Source organism: Gadus chalcogrammus, chromosome 18 (assembly GCF_026213295.1).
Source record: "Gadus chalcogrammus isolate NIFS_2021 chromosome 18, NIFS_Gcha_1.0, whole genome shotgun sequence".
Taxonomy (NCBI): Eukaryota; Metazoa; Chordata; class Actinopteri; order Gadiformes; family Gadidae; genus Gadus; species Gadus chalcogrammus.
This window is the reverse complement of record NC_079429.1, coordinates 18969073-18993069: the sequence shown is the minus strand read 5'-3', so window position 1 is coordinate 18993069 and position 23997 is coordinate 18969073. Positions and strand designations below refer to the sequence as shown.

General features: G+C 44.5%; 1 protein-coding gene across 1 annotated transcript; it reads left to right on the top strand.

The window, feature by feature from the left end:
* Window positions 1-908: 908 nt before the first annotated feature.
* Window positions 909-22675, top strand: reep3b (receptor accessory protein 3b). Its single transcript, XM_056576845.1, has 8 exons — window positions 909-1248; window positions 12908-12980; window positions 16178-16254; window positions 16374-16494; window positions 16653-16766; window positions 18743-18902; window positions 21323-21459; window positions 22533-22675. Exons 1-8 carry the CDS (start codon window positions 1217-1219, stop codon window positions 22602-22604), a joined length of 786 nt encoding a protein of 261 aa, XP_056432820.1. The 5' UTR covers window positions 909-1216; the 3' UTR covers window positions 22605-22675.
* Window positions 22676-23997: the final 1322 nt, after the last annotated feature.

Below are 23997 nucleotides of genomic sequence, written 5' to 3'. Positions count from 1 at the left end.
TGACACAAAGGGATTCATAACACAGACTCCACACAATATCCCCACTCCTTCTGTCTGGCTTACAATATTTATCACACATGCAAGCTACATGCAACAATTACATATAATGATATACAAACACAACCACCCAGACACCCAGACACCCAGACACACACACACACACACACACACACACACACACACACACACACACACACACACACACACACACACACACACACACACACACACACACACACACACACACACACACACACACACACACACACACACACACACACACACACATATTTATGATTAGTTTTAACTAGTTATTAACACATTTATTCAACCATGTTTCTAATGTATTCCCATTTTCTTTTTAACTAACATGCAATCTATACGATTTGTAACCTCTGGGTGCGAGTAAATTGACCAGGTTCCTGTGATTTATACATAGTAATTAAAGTAAAAATAAAGTTAATTGAAATGTCACAAGAGAGCAAGAGAGTCCTGCTTTCCATTTATATAATTATTGCTCACAGTGCCATTTAAGGGCAGACCTTTCCTATCAAAAGAGTTAACACATTTACACAGAGCACTTTACTTCAACAGCAATGAAAAAAAAAAAAAACTTCAAACTCTGTAGCTTCGTAAAGCCATTCGTTGTTAATGTAGAAAATGGATTTCAATCAACCACCGCTGTCAAAATGAACCGAACCAATGGCCTTCGTGTATTAAGTGTAAACAGACCGGACCGAACCAATCGAAACGATGCTGCGGTTGTTCTTCCTCTACGTCACTGAAGGTTGGCGCACCTCCATTGTTGCCAGATTGGGCCAGATTTCCCGGTCAACCTGGCAACACTTGGCTGCAGCGTGCCGCATCCAGTGTTGCCAGAGTAGCCGGGATATCGGACCCAATCTGGCAACACTGCGCACCTCTCTGCGCTGGGCCAGACAGAGAGGTGAGGCGGTCCCCGGAGGAGGTGAAGGAGCGCTGAGAACTCAATCTTATCGGACATATACACACCTCTATTTCGCCGACACGTCTGCCACATATAATATATATAGAGAGAGATCTAATCTGATAGATACTTTGATCCTTCGTCGGTCTTAGGTCGGAGTTAGCCTGAGTTAAGGGAGGCTGCCGTAAATTAAGGGAGGTTGCCGTCCGTCCTCATCGGTCTTTGGGCCTCTCATCTAAAGATATCAACACCGTCCAAACGAAGAGAGCCATGGTGTCCTGGATGATCTCACGAAGCGTTGTGTAAGTTGAATTTGAATCGACCTACTGCTTAGTAGATGAGAGCACCTTTTATACACACGATTCGATTACTAACGCCGGGCTGTGTTAGCATGCTAAGCTAGCGCCATCCAGACAACAAGCTGTGTTTTTTCTTTGGACCTATGCTTTGGACACAGTAACTGTTGGATACAAACATGTAGACCCCATGTCAACGAAGGTAAGCATTGGGGTTAGTTTAGTGGTTGTGTGATGCTTGTGCTGTTGTGGTTATTCCGGGAGCTGTGAAGCGAGCTGACGAGCCGAACCTGTTGAACTCGTCGAGCTGAAACGTGTGACTTCGGTGTGAGTCACTTGAAGAGCTGAGACGTCAGACATATACACACACCTCTATTTCGCAGACACGTATGCAATATATATCTTTATCTATATAGAGATTTAATCTTATAGATACTGTGATCCTTCGTCGGTCTTAGGTCGGAGTTAGCCTGAGTTAAGGGAGACTGCCGTAAATTAACGGAGGCTGCCATCAGTCCTCATCGGTCTTTGGTCCAGTTGGACATCGTCTCATGTCCAACTGGCTTCCTGGTGCATAGAACAAAGTGTTAATAGTTACATGCCATTGTGATCAGCGATGGTCGAATAGCTTTCTGGTTTTTAACAAGCTTAACAGAGCCTCCCGAGCAGGACCCATGGACTGTAGCCCTGTATTTTAGACCAGTTCCCTTCTTATCAAGACTTTCTAATATCCATCTGATTAGTTCTGCAGAATGTACTCCTAAATGATATTCCTTTGCATGTAACTTTTTACTCGTATTAAATTATTTTCCCCTGAAAGAACATCCAACCAGGCTGTTTGATCCGTTGACATGCTAGCGTAATCATCTAGTCTACCATTGTTGGGCAAAGCCGTGGTCGGTGTGGAATGGAAGCCGATATAATTCTAACCATTTTGCTGGTCATGGTTCCTCCTTCTCTAATTGTGCATCTTGGTGTTGTATCTGCAGAGACGAGCAGGAAGCATATTTCATGTTTGATTTTTTTTTTATGATTCTTCCATATGAAAAAAGATTGATGTGGGTAATGCCAGTACTACTGTCCAGACTTGATGGGACATGATGTCGGTAATGTCAGTACTGTTGTCCAGGAACATGATGTGGGTTATGTCAGTACTAGATGGGACGCTGATTTATTTCAAATCGTGCTGTTAAACACAACTCCCAAACAAAAAGCTATCAAGATTTAGGTTTAGTTTGAATAAGTTGTGGGAGATTTCGCAATACCATTTGTGCAAAATCTTCTGTTAGATTTCCTACTGACGTCGGTATGGTTCTTGCTGTGTGTTGGACTTGGTAAGTTGGTAGAGAAGTTGCTTTTTGAAGACAAGTTTAAGCATAGGCTCTCTAATGTGAGCTAAGCTTGTTGTTGCTAAAAAATGTGAATGTATATTGCTCAAAAACAATTGCACACAATTCCGTAAAAGGTATCTTAACATTTCCACTCAACTATCTAAAAACAACTAGAACTATGTTCTACATTTTATTGAAAGGTAACTTGAGTTGATTGGGTGGCCTGTCATCATACCTTCTATAACCCATAATTTCCTGGGAAACCGTAGTAAAGTAATAATAATAATTGATCACAAAAACAAAAGGGAAAAAAATAAACAACAATAGGCAACACATAATGAGAGTGGAAGATGGCGGGCATGATTTGTCAAATGTTGTAGGTCGTCCTGAAGAGATAGGTTTTAAGATGACTTTTGAATGAACAGAGTGTATCAGAGTTTCGGATGGCCAGAGGGAAGGCATGGATACGTTTTCGGCAGCTGTCAAGGGTGGGTCGAAGCTGTGCAATGTTGCGGAGGTGGAAGAAGGATGTTTTTCTGACGCTGTTTGTGTGATTTGAAGGAGAGCGTGGGGTCCATGATGATGCCGAGGTTTCTGATCAGGGGGGAGGGAGTGACAGAGTGACCATCGATGCAACGTGAGAAGTTCTGGGAGGTGGGGATGATGGTTTTTCGGCCAAAGATTATAATTTCAATCATCCCCGCCACACCGGCATATTTAGGAGGTTCACCGCTGGAATGCCAGCTCACAGGTCTTTTTATATATATACTTTTTAAATCTCTCCACACGCTAACGATGAACACGCTTCCATATGCCCAGGTCTCTGACGGAGCGTACACATTACATCTATCAAGGGAAGCACGACATTGGAACATTCCTGTCCTCCTGACCAATCAAATCAATCAAGGACACTCACCCTGAGAAGATCAGTGAACCAGTCTGCTGTTTAAACCGGAGAAACTGTGGTAGCGATGTAATGGAGCCAGGAGTGGAGCCTGGAGCGGATCTAGTTGCCTCTTAAAACGTGGATCTTGTTGCAAAGCCAAATGTATCGTCAGAGTTTGGGAGTATTTTGTGTTTGAAATTGAACCCAACGACCACGACCAGGGGTAACCAGCGAGTTTAGACACGGCAGTGAGTGAACACCACTCTTCTGATACGCACCTGAGAACAATGCATCCTTCTGTGTGGCCTCAACTCTTCAGAATGCAAGGAATAGCCCAGGAAACAAACTTTAAATTAGTAATACAAAATATTGCATTCAGATAAATGTAATGACATGTGGCATGTAAGTGGCCGTTCCGCTAGTGATCGTAATGAATCCTCATGAATAAGCTTAACAAAAATAAACTTTAATTTGTTATCACCATAGACTAGGTTGGTCCATCGTGGAGTCATGCACATACATTTCCTCCGGAAATGGTGGCCATGACAACAACTCCGAAACAAACAACAGATTCAAACCTAATGATCTTGTCACCAAACTACGGCTTTTGTTATTGTTTTGATTGAGTGGCAGAAATGACCTAAAAAACTTTAGGATACAGAGGCGACTGTAGGCCATATTTTAATCTGGAAGGAGAGCAGAAGACTACAATATAAACTCCAAAGGAAGCTCCCTCCCCAAGTTTCTCTGGCATTGAGAAGTGTTGCCCAAATGCACCTGTGCTGAGCTTAGCTGCTTGGAGGAAGGCAGCCGGTTTCCGATCCCTGTTTTGTCCCCGGTCTGACTCGCCAGACGAGCCACAAAGCACTGTGTCAGGTAGCATCTCGTAGTCAACACCACATGTTGTGAGATGCTATTCTAGGTTTAGTTCTGTGTTTAGTATAATGGGTCCCAGAGGATGGTGCTGCTATATGTGCCAAGGAGACAAATCTGGTCTGTTCACACTCAAAGCCTGTCCAATGTTGGGTTTGTGTTGGGGTGGTGGGTCAACTCTGGTGCGGACCAATCCTCCGCGGTTGGATTTGCTTGAGGTGAGGACATGGTCCAATAATCTACAGGAAACAAACCATCGCCGTCTCAAGGCAGCACAGCTCCAGCTCCGTCTCACATGATCCTCATGTTCCTTTATATACATATGAATCCTCATGTTTTATTTATGATTGTTCTCTTGTTTCTCGTTCCACTGGAGGTGCTCTGCAAAGCGTTTTACATCCGCCGTAGCTCATTTGTCCGATCAATGTCCACCTTCATTACCTTTCTTTTTATTGCAAGAGGGATTTCAAGATGGGTGCCCTTGGTTTATTTGAGGACAGCGACCGTGGTCCTGACAAAGCCAAGTTTTCAACCCAACAATAGGTTTGACTGCGCCCTTAATAAGATGCCTTATGCGGTTGCTGTCCGAACGATGGGTGCTGAAAAAGTCAATTCATAAATCATTTGAGAACTACACCAAAAAGTGTCAGCCTGTTCATGTCGACCCTCAACTGTTAGTGGTGCTGGAGAGGAGAGTGCGGGCACCCCAGCATCTCACTGGGTGGGAGCTTCCCTCCAACCACAAGTTATACGGGAACGGCCAGTAAAGCCTTCAGGATTATCAAAGACCCCAGCCACCCCAATCACGGACCGTCTGTATAATCCCAGATTATACCCATTTTCTATTATTTTTGCAACAAGCTCTTCCATGATTGAATTCGCTGTAGGAAAACCTAATTTCAAATTTTGGTTGATAGTTTGGATTTCTGAACGAATTTTAGAATATTGGGTGACCAAAAAGAGAGGAAAAAACATAAAAAGCTAAAGAACAACATAATTTAGGATTATTTTCCTCTGTCCTTATCAGTGGCTTTGCGATCCACACGTCCAAGTCGGACATGCTAATGGCAGAGCTTAAAGGTATCCTCAACTGTTCAGAAGACACGTCGGCCTTCTCCCAATTAGCACAAAGTAATAAGTGGTTTGGAATGACATTCCACGGCAGGACGAGCACTATATACCCAGAGAGAATTCACTCATTCGTTGGTCGATCATAAAGGGATAAAACATTACTGCTGCCTGTTCTATTCATGTTTAATGGATTACCGAACCATTATTACTATAGTAAGCAGAGCTTTTTAGTATATTTATGCCTTGTTAATCATTGAAATAGCTGCTAAAACCAGTCTTGTATTGTTTTTTTCTTGATGTTTGTGGGGATGTGATCACTTTGCTGAAAAAAACGGAGCTCTCCGTCTCAACCGCCAACGATTGATCTCATAGAGGTTTATATTAGTTATGGTATATTATCAAAGCTTACTTTATGGGATATTAGTCTAATGTTCGCCTACATTTTCTGTCAAATGAAATGCAAGTTGATTTGTAGTGTGGGTCATCTGAGGCCCCTAGCCTGTACACGGGGACAACCTGAATGGCAACACATAGCAGTGTTTCCCATACATAGACCAATGTGTGGCATCATTCATCTCCGCATAGCACTCTTTCTCATCCTTTCTCATCCTCTCGTCGTTCTCGTTCACACACGCACACAGAGACAAGCGCCATGCATGCCAATAGAGTACTAAAGTGTGACGTCACGTTTCCATAGCAACCGATTTTCGGTTCTACACAAACCAAATTAACAAGGGGACAGGTACGCAGGTCTGGCTCCATGGTGGGTCCGTCCCTCATCCAGGAGGCAAACTCCAACACATCTATCAACCAATTGTTTTGAGAGTATGCTGACGTTGGCAAATCCTTTTTTAATCCTGCCCAAACTGACCTGGTATCAGAAATTTGAAATAAGATTGATTCTTTTGACTTGTTTTAAGGTTGATTATCAGACAGCCCTGATTAACAAATAATTGCATTGTCAGCTCGCTGGTTTCACCAAATGCTCCACCATAGCTTAAATGAATCCTTAGACAAGGATACAGCTGCACAACAACCCTAGATAGTTTGATGAAAAGTGACCTGCCTATTTATACAACAATGAGTCTGCATGCTGATGCTAGTCACAAGGTGTTATTTCACAGCAGGGTGTGTGATGTGAAGACCAGTCTTTCAAGCCGGTTTACATTCTATATTGCGTTTCTACATTCTCTACCAGGGATAGGGCAGATATTATCTGCACTACCAATTCGTATTATACTTTATCATCCTCAAATGGTATAGACCCGCTCCTCAGGTCCAGCCTCCCCTCTGCACCTCAGTACATCTGGCTCCCTGCACACGGGGCACCCAGGGGTGCCAGGGAGCCGGAGCCCAGCCTGCTCAGTGGGGGCCTGTGTTCTCAGAGAGGAGAGCTTGGGAGTTTGGGGGCTGAAGAACGAAGAGAACAGGATGAATGGCAAGATGGCATGGGCGGTTTCTTCAAACAAGTATTCAATTGTTTTAATAACTTCATCCCTCTTTCTGTGGGTGTATGGTTGTGTGTATTACAATTAGTGTGTGATAAGATGGGGTTGGTGTGGAAGAGAACTCAATCGCCAGCACAGAACCTGGGACAACAATGACCTTATAGTTAGATTTGTTAATAGTCAAGTATGTTGAACCCTTTGCCCTAATTCCACATCATATACAAATGATAGTTATTTGGTTAATCTAGTCTTGAAAAACTAAATTGAATCACCAAAAGTGTGATGGCACTTTGGTTTGTTATTACTGCTGCAGAATCAAGTTTTAATCACCTGATCGTCTTCCCTTTGAATTCCTACAGTGTTGTGTTAATAAGGCAGAAAGTAAAACTACAATTCCACGTATATTGCTGCGTGGGGGGCTTTGGATCCACTCATCGATCCGGGTCTTACTCAGTGACAGTAGAGCTTCAGTGTAGCCTTAAAGTATTTATAAGGCCTACTCCCAATCATCTCATATGAAATGGGTGGTTTGAACCTTGTGCAAGGTTCTGGAAAACCCTGGTAGCCTATTTATTAAATGTTCAATTCATGAAATGGGCTTCTTGCGCGTGGGCCTTGCTGATTCTCCTGACGGCAAGTATCAGTGCTATTGTTACTATTCTAATAATTTGTTCATATCCCATTACAAATCTAACCAAGGATAATTTGGCCATCCAATGTTGGCCCAGGTCGTAGTTGATGATACCTCTACCTCAACTAAAGCGTCTCAGACTGAGGAACGTTGTACATATTGGTTATGATAACATGTATTATAAGTGTATCCCTGGGATAGGCCCATCACCTCTACATCGGAGAAAGGCATCCCAACCTTCTCCGCAGGGACGTATACATGGGAATTCTTTGTGAAGCAGCTTGTATTGGGATGAGAATACATCCCTGAGGAACACACATCTGGATGTTCTGCCTCAGCCCTGCTTGCTGTTGTCCAGATGTTTTGGATGGTTTTGTGACTGCTGCTTTAAGTTTCTCTTTCACTTCATACCATGAGTCCTCTTACTTATAACATCAGGCTGACTGTAGTATGGCGTGTGTCATGGAGAGACTCTTTTTAAGTGAATAAAAATTGGAAACCTTTTCCCTGCTATCATCACAGCAGTAAAATGGTGCATTACTCATGTTTTCTACTCTTCTCTTCGGGTCCACGCCTGGCTCCCAACAGTATAGACATAGAATACAGGAAGTTGCCTCAGGGACTTAAGAGCCAGTGACCCCAAAACCACTTTCTTTGGTTTTGAAGGTGGTAATTTGTCTTATAGGATTGTCAACATAGTATTTGTGCCATTTGATCACCGTTACTGAAGTAAGTCCCGAATTTAGAGAAAAGGGGTAAAAGCCTATGTTTTAGCCGCTTGGTCGTGCCTTTTCCGAGCTCTGTCTGGGCGGTGTGTGTGTGCGTGTGTGGACGTGTGGAGCTCTGTCTGGGCGGTGTGTGTGGATCTCTGTCTGGGTGGTGTGTGGACGTGTGGAGCTCTGTCTGGGCGGTGTGTGTGGACGTGTGGAGCTCTGTCTGGGCGATGTGTGTGGACGTGTGGAGCTCTGTCTGGGCGGTGTGTGTGGACGTGTAGAGCTCTGTCTGGGCGGTGTGTGTGGACGTGTGGAGCTCTGTCTGGGCGATGTGTGTGGACGTGTGGAGCTCTGTCTGGGCGGTGTGTGTGGACGTGTGGAGCTCTGTCTGGGCGGTGTGTGTGTGTGTGTGGACTTGTGAAGCTCTGTCTGAGCAGTGGTTGACTGCGGCATCCGAATGAAGTCACTTACTTATAGTATAACGCTTCGGTGTGTGTGTGGATGACGAAATTCCGTCTGAGCAGGGATGTTTTTAATGTCCCCAAGTGAGAGTTATGCTTCCTAGAATAGAATAACGCTACGGTGTCTGATGTCAGGCTTCATATGCAACATCGCTAAACAATGGTACTAAAGAAGTTTCCTTAAGTTGGCGTGGGTCGTAACTAGGGCTGAACGATTTGTTTTTTGAAGTCTTCATCAATAAAATAGACTGTAAGACTCTGGTACGGCTCAGCTGTGCGGCTTGACCACATATCAGGAGTGGTAGCAAAAAACTCCATCGTCTTAAGCTCTGAGGCGACTTTCTCTTTGCACTTTTTGTACAGCTCCGGTATGGCAGTCTGACTGAAGTATGTAAGGGAGCATATACTGTACCGTTTATCAAGCGTATTTATCAATGGCACGAACCCAGGCTTGTTCACCGTGTTGAGAGGCATCATATCTTTGGCTATGAACTCGGTTATTGCCCGAGTGATTTCCCCGTGCCGTAAGTAAGAGTAAGTTATCTTTATTTGTAGAGTATATAATTCAAAATGTAATACGAAATAGGCCTTTCCATGTGGTCATTTTATATAAACTAATTATTAATTGAATTTACAGAAAATGTGCTATATCGTGATATATATCGTTATCGGGATATGAATGACCTATATCGGGATATGATATTTTGGTCATATCGCCCAGCCCTAGAATGATACTTTCAAACAGTTCGGTCAGTGATCCCTGTCTTGAGGTATTTGGCTTGTCTAGCGCACTGGTGCTCGGCATTTTGGCCAAACCACGGTCATACAATCATTTGTGGTACTTTTTAAGTGCTGGAACCGGTTTGTAGTGTTACCCCGTGAAGTAGCATCGAGAGCACGGAATGCTATGCACAACACCTGACGCTGTGCCGCATCTTCTTTTTTGAAACCAAAATAGTTCGGCACCACCGACGTGCGGTTCCTTTTCGAGACTAAAGTCTCAGCTGTGTCAGTTTCTGACTGTTCCGTCGAGCCAGAGGCCATTGCGCAACATGTTAAAGGGCAGCATGAAAAGTTAATAATAATAATAATAAATGAAATTTATATAGCGCTTAATATAGTACTCTAAGACGCTTTGATACAGCCGAGTTCTTCACTTTCTCTCGCGTCACGTGACCACCTTGTACTCGCGCAAGTTGCGGTTAGTAAATCGCGTTTTATCAAATCGCGATATTATCGCAAATACAATTAATCGTTCAGCCTTAGTCGTAACCATGGAGATAACATCACCCCCCCCCCGCCTCTGTCCTAGAACTCCCAGCCCAAAACCTATGGTTTTAAATCCCATAGTGTTGAATTCATCTAAAACAGTGGCTCCACTGGCTCATAAAGATAAGTGAGAAGAGCAAGGGCCTCAGTTGGAGAGACAGAGCTGGCTCCAGCAGGCTGTGGTTTCCATAGCAACAGCAGGAGAATACAAGGCAGCAGAAAGAACCCAGCCTTCCACTAACCCAGGTGGCTGTGGGAGACTTATGTTATTCTTTACATCACTTGCAAAGATACAGAGTGTAATGGTGTTTTCCAGATGCTTCGTACACCAGCCTTACGAGTTGCACTTGTGACGTAATTTCCTGTGTTGTAGCACTTATAGCGTTCCCATTCAGCTTTGTGATTGTTTCATGTCATTGGATAGTCATTGTTATTGTTAGCTACATTAGCCTCTTTAGCAAACCAGCTCGAAAACAAACAACAAAGCTTTACATTGTATTGCACGCACAGCAAGACCGTGCAATTCATAAATTGGTGACATTAATAAAGTAACAATGTTATCAAGTGTGTAGGAGCATTTAAAATTAAACAACATTCCACTGGGGGCATTCCACCGTGAAATGCCGCAAGAAAGCTGGGAGATTTCCCCACTTGCAACTCGTACGGTTGGTGTATGAGGCATCTGGAACACACCAAAAGGGACTACCAGAAAGATTATGTTTTTTTACAAATACGGTAACATGTTGGTCTTCTATTCAAATCAAAGTTTACAGCTAGGATAGGACAATGACAGAAACCAGTCAGAGCAAATCTCCCCCCTCCCTTCAGGCCTTTCTCCGAAGCCCCTCCCCCAGAACACGTGACTCGCGCTAGCTTCAGTTCTAGCTTTAGCCAAAGGTCTGCTAGCCTGGTGGAGGCTAGGGCCTGATGAGGGCAGGACTGTGTTAGCCAGGTAGGGAGATGGAAAGGCATAAAGCATGTCCAATCATTTAATTTGGGCCAGAGTAAATTATTGGACAGGCTTGTTACAGGCCTGAAAAAACACAGATGCACTGATAGAAACGATCTAAACTCGATGTATTGATTGCTGCCGGAATGTTAAGAGCATTTCAGCAAATATGTCAAAAATGCTTCTAAAATGTACTGCTTACGCAGGCTTAAAGTCATTATTTAAATGTTTATCGCAATGGATTATTTTGTACTGAACTTTATTTTTCTTTTAGGAAAACTAAAGTCCTTTAATTTTCACCAAACAATTGGTAACTTTCAATTTTTTTAATACAGATGTGTGCCAAAGGTAAATGTTTTTTTTCATTGCTGGGCCATACTGCACTATCCAATCCTAGACCCTTAATTAAAATGGTATAATAGGTTTTCATAGTGGGTGTCCCACTATGATGGTATTCGTCAAAAATGTCCTTATTTATACTTATTTTGGTCCTTAGTTATTTTCTCTGTTTTTCTCTGTTACATGTGCACGTAACCAGTATCTGTTGTGTCTTCTGTGTTCATCTTCTCTAAGGTCAAGTGAACCGCTGTGAGTACTTGTCTGTTCGCCTTCAGAGGCAACATGAGACCGCAAACCAAAACCACTACAGCTGCTAAGTCATGCAGTGGAGATCAAAGTTCAGCCCCGCCCGCCACCCCTAGGTGTCAAACAAACAAACTGTCAGTCAGTCTGTTAGGAATGAGAAGAGGAGGTTTTCCTGCTGGGAAGAAGACTTACATTCTCTATCTTTCCATTCGCTTTTCTGGGGACTATAAAAGGCATTAAAAATAGTTATTTAACTTGTTGTACCGCAACACATATTTTTTATTTGAGCTTGTTAAGAGACATGCACTCTTAGAAATAATGCCTCAATGTCTTAAAATGACACAAACAACGTTGTGTCATTGGGTTAAAGGGAAGCTACAGAACTCAAACAACCCATGATGCAAACAATTATTTGATTGAGTTCACGTTGAATCGTTTTTTGGGGATGAAACCATATATAAGTTGACAATGAGAAGAATTGATGGAAGTATTTGATTGTATTGTTGACTACACAGTAGCCACTAAACTTAAACAGCTTCTGTACTGATGATCACTAAACTAAAGCTCTATGGGGCTAGCTTCTGTACTGATCAGCAAGTATCCCCTAAACTACAGCCTCTATAGGGCTAGCTTCTGTACTGATCAGCAAGGATGGCAGAGCCACTAGACTACTGCCTCTCTGGGGATATTCTCTCTGTACTGATCTGCCAGTTTGGCTCTATGGGGCTAGCTTTTGTCTTGATCAGCCAGTATGGCTCTATGGGGCTAGCTTCTGTCTTGATCAGCCAGTGTAGCACTATGGGGTTAGCTTCTGAACTGATCAGCTAGTGTAACTCTATGGGGCTAGTTTATATACTGATCAGCCATTGTGGCCTGTTAACTCTGCATCACTGCATGTGCACGATACACTGACTGAAGTGAAATAAAAGGTATACTTTGGATATGACTATTTAACCTAGCCTAAAGTTCAACATTTAACATTCAAACAAATCAAAACAACGTCGTACATGACAGACAGGCAGCATAATAATGGTGTGGATAGACCTTTAGGCGCTGGTCCTGTCGAGTCACGACTGGGCCACACTGGCAGTGAGCCAAGCCCAAACGGTCCCCCTATATTACCAGGGCAGGATTCAACAGCAGCTCTCTGTCGGAGACCAAGAGGGAAGGCTGAGTCAATTTCCCCTGTTTGTCCCAAACTCAATTGAACATGAGATTATCTTGCGTACGTCCCTTTAGAGACTCTTGAGTTTACGTGTTCACTGGCTAGGAGGGCTTTTTTATTCTATATACTCTCATCGGACGCTTGTATAATCTCAATTGGATGCAGCACACACGCTTAGCTTGGCATTCGTAGTCTACATTTGTTGCATACCAATATTGATGAGAGAAGATTTAACAAGCTGAAGTGGTTTTAATGAGATGGACCCTTTTGTTTTGTTTCCTAGGCTGCTGTTTGGCACCCTCTATCCTGCATACTACTCTTACAAAGCAGTGAAGACCAAAAATGTCAAAGAATATGTAAGTATATGAACTACCGAGGTTTTTAACACACACACACACACACACACACACACACACACACACACACACACACACACACACACACACACACACACACACACACACACACACACACACACACACACACACACACACACACACACACACACACACACACACACACACACTTTTTCCAAAGCCCGTTGGCTGAATGGAGCTGTGTGCCGCTGCTCGTCCTGATTTGTCTTTTTGTCCACAACACACGTGCACATCCTGTTTGAATCCTAATGTCACACAGGGTTCGAGATCTGCGGTTGACGAGATGATTTTAGATTCCAGATGCTCTAATCGTTTTACTTGCCCTTGATACAGTTTTATGATTGCATAACAAAATATATCTATTTATCAATCCCTTTTTGGAAGTACAATATTTCATCTGACTCCGATTGGATCCTAATTTTGCAAGCAATTAGTTTAGACGCTGAGGCTTTCAATGACCGTTCATGGACTGAGAGCACGTTGTGGCAAACTGTCTTCCTTGTTTTTTAGTCGGTTATGAGGTTATGCTAATGTTTATCTCTTTACGAGGGGATATTCTTGCAAACCTTTAATGTAGATGAGCATGGGCTTAACATTGTGACGGCGTTAGCTACCTAATGTTTTATCACTCAAATGCAAATTGCTGAAATGCAATTCGTTAGCAATGTCTCCTATCCTCCTATATCCAGTGTTGGGAAAGTTCACATTCTACATGAACTAGTTCAAAGTTCAGTTCACAATTTTTAAAATAAACTAGTTCAGTTAAACGTTCATAATTCAAAATTCTGAACTAAATTCACAGTTCCAAAAAAGGAACTAGTTCATAGTTCTTTCTTTCAATATGTTGCTGTGAGCTATTCGTTTTTTCCGGTATTTTGAACATTGAGCCCCCTTTGTGGTTTGTCTAGGAAGAAATGGAGTGGTTGAATCAAGTATCGTAGCGAAATACAGTTTCTATCGTGTTTTATTGCGCATTTTGTAAATCCCATTGATTTCTGTTGGAAGACTCATAACTCGTTGGCCGGAAACGGAAAGGGGGGGTGTCATGTGAGCTATGAGCCAGAGAGCTAACGTTATGGATTGTACATATTTATAATTCGAAATTCGTCTCAGCCTTTATACCACAGATACTCTAGGGTCTATAGCATACAACCGCATTGTCTGATTACAGTTCAATGCATTTTTCACAATTTAACAGCTCTCTTTTATATCGGCCTAGGAAAAGAATAGTGGATCTTCTTCAAGTGTCAGTATGCTCTCGGGTTGGCTGAGGCCTGGCTCAGACTACTAGACTCCCATGTACTGGCCCGGTCAGGGTCACTCATTCTGCTGACAAAATACCAGCATGCCGCTAGGAGTACTGGGATTTCCACATGGGGATTTCACCATTTATTTTGGGAGTTGCTGCCGTCATCACGCACCGACGTTGCCTATTGTAGCCTATGTTCTGTAATGCTTGGCTCTGATGCCGTCAGGGTAGGGCTGGGCGATTAATCCAAATTTTTATCGCAATTTCGATTTTAGCGTCAAACGAACACAAAACTAATAAAATCGAATTTTCATTTTTTTTATAGCTGGATACATATCTGTACATTATTTTATGTTTGAACACTTTCTTTTTGAACACTTTGTCAAAAAGAGCCGAAATTTCCAAGTCAAAGTTCAAAAATAATTGTTTGAATAATCATGATTTCAATATTGACCGAAATAATCGTGATTATGATTTTTTCCTTAATAGAGCGGCACTATGACAGGGTTTACTGCAGCTAAATTAATCGAAATCACCTAACCATATCATTGTAACTATATATCTTAATTTCGATTTCTGGTCCAGCCATATGTATTGGTCCCTTTTAGAATGAGCCTCTATAAATGCATAGGGAGCATGGCGATGGGATCATGCTGTCCAAACACTAGAAGAACAGACATCTTTCTATAGGCCTTCTGAAGCGCTATATTACATGTAAGCTATAACCTATAGTTTATAGACTTGATAACCTCATTGAGTATATAAATATATCAAGGAGCCTCTTCATTCGACAATGGGCTGTTCAGACGATGACATCATCTCTGAACTTCCCACTGGCACCCTATTGGCCTGTACAAGCCGACCTAGCTTCTCCTACAGAGCGCCTCACCAGAAGACCCTGGAAGCATGTAAAGAGAAACGTATCCTGGGACATTGATAATGGTGAGAAGATGCTTAGAGCAAGGCCATGTTTTCGGTTTCATTAACCGGTTTTATCTTTCATGTTCCACTAACTTTGTGAAATAAATTTCTACTCCGTGAACTGCTAGCATCACCTTTACCTCTTTGAAAAGATCTTTCGATGTGCGTACTCAATTGTGAATGATATTTCAACTTTCAATTTCAACTTTCAAAAGCACCATTCAATTCCAGTTTCAAGCATTGATCCAAGTGTCAGGTCTTTTCTTACTAATTTATGTTATCTTACCTATCAGGCATCAGATGAATGATCTTAAATGTGATGGCAGAGGAGCTACAGTCTGGGTGAACAGATCTGTTCACTCTCTCTGACTTCATATCTGGACCTATCATGTTGCTGTAGGCGGTGAAGCACATCATTGGCCAACAGCCAACACAGACTCAGCCAGCGATAGTCATCTTCTACCGGGGAGCGGGACTGAAGCATCCTGCCCTTGAAGAAGTGGCTTAAGAGTTTCAGATGGACCCCATGTAGACAGGCAACATGAATATGTGGATGGTCCTACGAGGCTGTGGTATGACTGCTGGATCTGAGTTTATACCCAGCTCCTTCTAGCTGAGTGTTGATATGTCCCTGAGCAAGATACTTAACTGCTCCTGACGAGCTGGCTGTCGCCTTGCATGGTTGACTCTGCCGTCGGTGTGTCAATGTGTGTATTAATTGATGTAAGTCGCTTTGGATCAAAGCGTCTGCTAAATGCCCTAATTGTAATTGTAATTGTACCCAAACTTGAAATGAGGTTATATTTCATGTGGGCGTAGGCAAAGCCTAGACGGCTACCCCTACGATCATAGAATTAGAGTTGTAATAACATAACTATAATTTATCTAGTGCTCCACAATGGCTGTTTTAAGAGCCATTTGTCTGGCTTCAGAAGGTGTGATATCATAGGTAATGTTTCCTGTACAGTGTGCGTCTGCTCAGCCTGTCTGTCCTGTCCCCCTGCAGGTCAGGTGGATGATGTACTGGATCGTCTTCGCTCTGTACACCGTGGTGGAGACCGTCACCGACTCTACCCTGGCCTGGTAAGTTTGGGATTTGCTGTGCATCACAAGGCCATTCTAAAGTCCCAAAAACTCCTGGGCCGTAGCTTGACCCACCGCTGATGGGTGGTCAAAGCTCAATGCCTGCGTATGTCTCACAGGTTCCCTCTCTACTATGAGCTGAAGATAGCCTTCGTCATCTGGCTGCTGTCTCCCTACACCAGAGGAGCCGGCCTGATCTACAGGAAGCTGCTCCACCCCCTGCTGTCCTCCAGAGAGAGGGTAAAGGACTCCAAGTCTTAAGCTCTGGCACTTGGGCTCCTCTGTGGAGGGTCTCAGGTGACCGTCAGTGGAGAGGGCTTTCCTGATTGAAATATATATTGAAATGTGATTGTTATTAGGAGCTCACCCTCTCGCTCTTCCTCTCTCTGCCCTTCCAGGAGATCGATGACTATATAGTCCAGGCCAAGGAGCGGAGCTACGAGACCATGGTCAACTTTGGCAAGCAGGGCCTGAGTATAGCGGCCACTGCTGCTGTGACCGCCGCTGTGAAGGTGTGTGTGTGTGTGTAGATGGGTGTTTTATGTCTAGCTTTGTGTGTGTGTGTGTGTGTGTGTGTGTGTGTGTGTGTGTGTGTGTGTGTGTGTGTGTGTGTGTGTGTGTGTGTGTGTGTGTGTGTGTGTGTGTGTGTGTGTGTGTGTGTGTGTGTGTGTACCTTTTTTAATTTGAACTTTGTTTGTCAGCCGTCCAGCTCTCTGTGTGGAACTTGGCTGAAAATCTCAAACAAAAAGTTTAGAAGAGTGTTCAATGGTACTGTTGGGCTGAAAGAGGAGCCTATTTTATGTATGTATGAATGAGGTGCAGCTCTGTAAATGGGGCCAGCAATGAGCTCATTGTGGAAGTCAACATATGTCAGCCATACCAGCTTGTTTCCAGAGCATGAACTTTGTACATGTGTACATTTAACATTCAGTCTCTTGCTGTAACTAGCGGTGCTGGTCAAACTATTATTGGGCTCTAGGTCAAAGTGATGATGTAACAACGTTTCATCACATGCAGGGCTTTGCCTGGGCTGTAGATTGGATGAATATATATAAATCTATATATATATATATATATAAATCTATATATATATATATATATTTGAAAGATCTGTTCAAAATAATGTGAGATTGGGGCCAGGTGTTGGTGCTACTATTATAATGAGGCCACTGCATTGTAGTATGTAGTACTTCAGTACTCGTCTAGGTTAAACCAGACCTGGCCTTACAGACTCGTTCTGCTTGAGCCCTGATACCGTACATTACTATCTAATATGTTGTTAACATGCTGCTGAATATGAATCCAATCCTTAGCCTTACTTGGGGCACTTCCTTCCCCAAACTTCCCCAAATATTTATAACTTTCTGCTGGTTACCTCTCTGCTCTCTCCGTTTCCCCCCCTCTGGTACTGACCCCCTCTGTCTTTAGGACCCCTGTTCTTCACCTGGCCCCTCGGGGAGGTAAAGCATCCACAACTTCAAGTGTTGACAGCATGAAAACCCCTATTCTGCTTCCCCATCTACACCCTTCCATGTTTCAGCAATCTGCATGGCATTCCCTTACCGATGTCTCCATACTCTTCTTTCGCCCCCCCCTTGCCCGTGAGATGTCCTAAAGCCTTGTTCTCCAGTGCAGATGGACGGATGGAGGGGTCATTTTAGATCGAACCTGCCTAAAGCAGCTAACACAGTCTGGAGTGAAGTGTGTAACGCATGCTACAACTGTTAAACATGTAGCGCTCCTTCGTGCCCGCCCATAGATGAATATAGAACCACGGGCCAGGGACAGAAGGAGAACCATGGAATGCGTGATTCATCAGGAGCAGCTGAGTTTTACTTGGGTTCTAATGTGTACAGACAGAACTCTGTCACATCTCATTGGTCTCCTAGTCGGGGGTGAGCCGGGGTGGGATGGCGTTGTGTGGACCTCAGGCTGCGCTCCCCTTGTTGGCACACGTCTTCAGGGGCAGGTCCTCTCCTGTTCTCTCACGGAAGAAACAAGCATGGAGGGGCACTCCCCTCCTTTTTTCCTGAGAGTCATATTTCAAACGCCCGTGGTGCATCTAAACAAGACGACTACCGTAATAAGGGTTAGACCACTACATTAATAAACCAGTTTCCTGTCAAGTCAGACCACTACAGTAATAATCTAGTTTCCTGTATGAGTCAGACCACTACAGTAATGAACCAGTTTCCTGGGTAAGTCAGACCACTATACCAGTGCAGCACTTGCCATCAATAGGATTATGCAACGGGTCCCTTAGGCAAATGTCCTTGTAGACCAAATGTCCCTGCTTTATATTTATTGTAGCTTTTGTAGTTTTTCCTTTTGTGCGTAAGCACTATCCGCCCATTGAAACAGACTTGTATTCATCTGCATGTGGTTTAATACAAGTGTTATACAAGTTGGTCCTGATTAGGTTTGAGTTGGGTTACTGACTGTGTATGTGTATGTGTGTGTGTGTGTGTGTGTGTGTGTGTGTGTGTAGGGTCAGGGCGCCATCACGGAGAAACTGCGGAGTCTGAGCATGCATGACCTGACCCAGATCGGCCAGCCGGACGAGTCCCGGGGTAACCAGCTGCACCCGTACAGCTCCTCCAACCCAGCTGTGAAGAGGGCTCAGAACCAGGACACTGTGGACGGACCAGGTACCCTCCTTTATTCTGAAGACCCGTAAGCCCTGCAGGGTGGTCCTGCAGGCTGGGATCAGTCCCCCTCAGGCGCGTGACCGAGGCTGGGGACGGCCCCCTCCTGGGAGAGCAGCACATGACCTTCAGAGGGCTACGCCCAGCCACAGGGTCATGTGACTGTGGAATGTGGCTTCACTTTGTGAGTCATAACACTTACTTGGGGAGAGGAAAAGGCAGTGGGTGGAGAGAGAGAGGGCTGGGTTTATAGGAGAGTCTAAGAAAAGACTCCGAGGCCACAGTGTAAACACACACACGCACACATGTTCAATTATGGAATTAATGATTAATCAGTGAATCCTTTCCTATTGGGAGTGGTTAGTGCGCTACTATTTAGTGCTACCTTAGGTCTCATGTGACCTTCCTGTTTGTTTCTCCGTCCATGTGGGGTTGGGTGTTGCTTTGTGTTCTCCCGTGAGTCAAACAGACTGGAGGTTTTCTCTTGAGGATCCGTCGGCTCTGCCCTCAGGGGAGACCGTAGGAGTCCTAATGCACGCGTCGTGTGCGCCGTTCAAACATCCATCGTCACTCTGGGTCTGTCTCTCATTATCTGGGCGACGTACCCTCGTGTACGCTCTGACTCTGAGCCCGCTCCAGAGACCCAGAACAACACACCTCACCGTCTGCCTCCACGTCCTCGTGGCTGCCCTCCATTTTGCTGGGTGTGATGGATGGTGTGTGGAGGGGGGGGGGGGGGGGGGGGGTTGAAGGTGAAGAGAAGGGGGGGGGGGGGGGGGGGGGAGAGAACAGGAAGTGTTGGGGGAGGGGCAGCTGAGGTGGGCTGTACAGAGTGGTACTGTTGGAAGTGATGGATGGAGAGAGAATGGGCGAGCCCTGCAATGAGGAGGAGGAGGAGGAGGGGGGATGGGGGCACAGCAGGCCAGGTGACAACCGCTCGCTGGAGAGAGGGGGGGGGGGGGGGAGGGCCGCTGTGAATCCAGCTGACGCTGCAGAAACAAGGGGAAAGGAAAGGAAGAGAATAGCAATAATTAAGCATGGAAGAGAGATACTTTAGGCACACGCACCGACACACACATACACAGACACACAGACAGGAGTATGAGGTTCACACAAAGCATCACTGTTAAGGGAATGTTTTATGACTATTGCTATCCTTTTCTGCTGTCTAGGGGCGGGCCAGAAGGCTCTGACCCTCCCTGATTCAGGAAATTTGAGAATTCCAACCTCCGACTTGTAACGTTGAGGAATGCTCATTCGTGGTAAAAAAAAACGTTTTCTGTAGCCCAACTCAGTGTTCTCCTCATGGGAGTTTTTCTTTGTGTGTGATCCTGCTTGGCACGGGGCCAGGTGGCCGGCCGTCCAGACCTTCAGACATGGGGAGCCGGTCAGGGCCCTGATAAGAGGCCCCTAGGGGCTGACCAACATGGCCCAACATGCAGCTCTTCATCAGGGAGGCTGAACCTTTTTCCCTGACAAGCTCTGTAGAAGAGTGGCTTTCCATATTTCAATCTGCCTTGGCCAGAATGGTAGTGTGCTATAGATAACTAAAGCAATTAGACTCTGTAGTACTGTAGTATCTTAATAGAGGACTGATGGACCTCTCTGTACCACTGCTCAAGTAGGCAGCGACCAGAGTCCTGATTGGCAGCCAATATTCCTGGACCAGGTGGTGTTGTTGTGAAGTACCACACCCTTCCTAGGTGGAGAACGTTACCTCTCCCCTCCATCCCCCCTATGGCCGTGGTTCTGGGAGAGGTGGCTACCTCAGCATTGAACACCATTCAACAGCAATGGGCTGGTGAAATGCTTTATATGTACATCTGTGTAGATATATGAAGACTCGGCTGCCAAATGAATCCTTTCACACACACACACACACACACACACACACACACACACACACACACACACACACACACACACACACACACACACACACACACACACACACACACACACACACACACACACACACACACACACACACACACTGTGCCTGGCTCAGATTCCACCCTCTCTCTAGCGACGCAGGGGATTTTTCCCTCTTCCTCTTCCTGGTCTAATAGACTCCAGATGTGGCAGCAACAACAGCCCAGCGCGGCAGGGAGGCTCCACAGACCAGGGCATGAGGGAAAGCAGCCTGCTGGGGAGTCTGGCCCTTTTATTTAGCTCTGTGACGATGAGACTACTTGTCCCTGTACTTAAAGCTCTGTTTTCTGCCCGTTCTCCGGGACTCCAAAGGACATCTTTGTTGTTGTTTTACTGTGGTGTTTTCCCGACTCCAGGAACAAAGGAGACGCTTTAGTGGTTCCTGTGTGTCTCTGCCTCCCCCTGCTGGAGGACTGTGGGCGTCACACGTCCACCACTCAGGTAGTGTCTGGGAGGAGGTGCTAACATGGGGCCTGTTTGTGTGTGTGCAGAGCACTACTACGACCAGGAGGACGACCGCACCGACGACGAGGCGGACCCTATCTTCTCAGAGGATGAGGCCGTCACCCAGAGGGGCCTGAGGCGCTCGCAGAGCGTCAAGATCACCCGCTCCCGGGTCCGCAAAGACGTGAGTGGCCGGGAGCACCAGCAACAATGTCCCACCATGTCCCCCTCCCTCCCACTGTCTTCCTCCCTCTCTGACTAATGTCCCACCACAATGTCTCCCTCCCTCTCCACTCATGTCCCCCTCCCTCCCACTGTCTCCCTCCCTCTCTCACTAATGTCCCCCTCCCTCCCACTGTCTCCCTCCCTCTCTCACTAATGTCCCACTATGTCTCCCTCCCTCTCTCACTCATGTCCCCCTCCCTCCCACTGTCTCCCTCCCTCTCTCACTAATGTCCCACTATGTCTCCCTCCCTCTCTCACTAATGTCCCCCTCCCTCCCACTGTCTCCCTCCCTCTCTCACTAATGTCCCACTATGTCTCCCTCCCTCTCTCACTAATGTCCCACTATGTCTCCCTCCCTCTCTCACTAATGTCCCACTGTCTCCCTCCCTCTCTCACTAATGTCCCACTATGTCTCCCTCCCTCTCTCACTAATGTCCCCCTCTCTCCCACTGCCCTCCTCCCTCTCCCACAATGATTTGTACGAAACATACATATTTATGAATCCAAGGTTTGAGCTACTACCTTTTAAAGTATATATATTTTACCATATATAATATGTCTATACGCATTAGCTGAAATTCTTCCTAATTCTGAATGGTTTGGGCTTTACCTTTTCACATTAATTTTGTATTCATCGTTAGACATATATTGTGATGAATCATAAATGATTGTCGAACAATATATCGATTTGTATATGTCGTATCGTATCTTGAGGTACACTGTGATTCCCACCGCTAGTCCAGGGCATAGTACACATAGTGTCGTTCTGCCCTCCAAACTATATATCTGGCCTTACCAGATACTGGCTGTGTGAGGTAGGGCTAGAAGAGGTATCCCACAATGCATCTAGATAACAATGGCCGTCAAACGTGAGCACAATTCGAATGATATCTTTGCATTTGTTAATAAATACAGCTAATTCCCTTGGAATGTCTTAGTTTAATTCAGACAAAAAGGAACATTTTTTGCTGAATTATGGTTGCTTTATTTAAAAATGAATGTCTAATGAATTTTACTTTTGTTTTTTATTAGGCACGCTATGGATCCCTCAAAATCAAAAGCAAGAAGAGACCAACACTGAGTTCCGTTAACTACGCACCGTAGACACACACACACACACACACACACACACACACACACACACACACACACACACACACACACACACACACACACACACACACACACACACACACACACACACACACACACAAATATCTATATGCTGAACTCTTTCATGGAATGAGACTCTCAGACATTTTATTCACACAATTATTTGTCTTTTCATGACATAATGAATGCCAGCTGATCTTTTAATTTTTTGCATTCTAATTAAGATCTACTGTTGGCTATTTGGATGCTTTGTATGATATTTAATTTTTTCTGTTCCGAGTGTATATTATTCTGGTTGTTGTTGCTTGAGGGTTTACTTCCAAAGAAATCAAGCAAATCCCACCCACAACTATTGGTGAACAGGATTAACTTTGGGAGCCAAGAATACATTTTGTTCAACATATTTTCATAAAGACCTTGATTGAAAACTGCTGCATAAACCCAGTCAAACACAGCCATACCAATGAAGAGGAACAGATCAATAACATGTGTAACTTACTTACTTTATTTATGTAATCTCCTTGAGCGCTTTGCATTCTGGGACATTTCAGTATTTACCAGGGGTGGGACTAGCCTGGTCCTACCAGACTCTCGTACTTTATTTCATTTGTACAGAGTCTGGACCTACTCAATTGACAAACGTTAACTCGCTTGAAGGCGGGTGTCTTTTGAAGTTGAAAACTATTGGATCTGCCCAGTGCCAATCTGGATCTGCCATAACCAATCGCTAACGTTCCTTCAGGCTGTAACAAACCAAACACCGTGAGTGAAGATGTCCGTCAACGAGAGCTGACTTTAACGTCATTGATCTCAGCCATTCTCTCTGTATGCTGATTGGACGAAGAAAATTTAGACGGAGAAAATCCATTAACATACCGAAGACCCAGACCTAGTACTGAAGGGAAATTCAAATTGAGCAGAAGTACTTAGGCGGGCGGAGCCAGACTAGGGTGGGGCCATGTCTTTGTTTTACAAGTCATAAATAAGTCTTTGCACTCAATTCCCACGTCAAGAGAGGCAAGACCCATGTCAAGACCCATTTCCCCAACTTTGGTTTTCGATTACAAAACAAGTCATTATGAGCTCTTCACCAAATGTTATTTCATTTTATCCTATTAACATATCAAATTGACATAACTCATCAAGGCTTTTTAAAACATAAATATATTTTAAAAGAAGTACTGATCAAGTACTTAATAATATTAAAAAACGTTTGCTGAGCATTAGCTCCACGATCAGCCTCTAATTAGCGTTGTGCAACTTCAAATTTTGAACTCCGTTGGAAGATGTTGCGTCTGTAATTTCTGTACGCCAACAAAATGATATTTGGTATAATTATTCTCTGACTGGAGCTTCTTCGAGGTTCTGGGCCTCAGCTTGATTG

Bases quoted from the DNA above. Each gene is read 5' to 3' on its own strand.
- reep3b (XM_056576845.1), top strand. From the start codon at position 1,217: ATGGTGTCCTGGATGATCTCACGAAGCGTTGT. The intron at 16,767-18,742 runs GTGTGTGTGTGT...GTGTGTGTGTAG, and splicing joins CTGTGACCGCCGCTGTGAAG to GGTCAGGGCGCCATCACGGA. The intron at 21,460-22,532 runs GTGAGTGGCCGG...GTTTTTTATTAG, and splicing joins GCTCCCGGGTCCGCAAAGAC to GCACGCTATGGATCCCTCAA.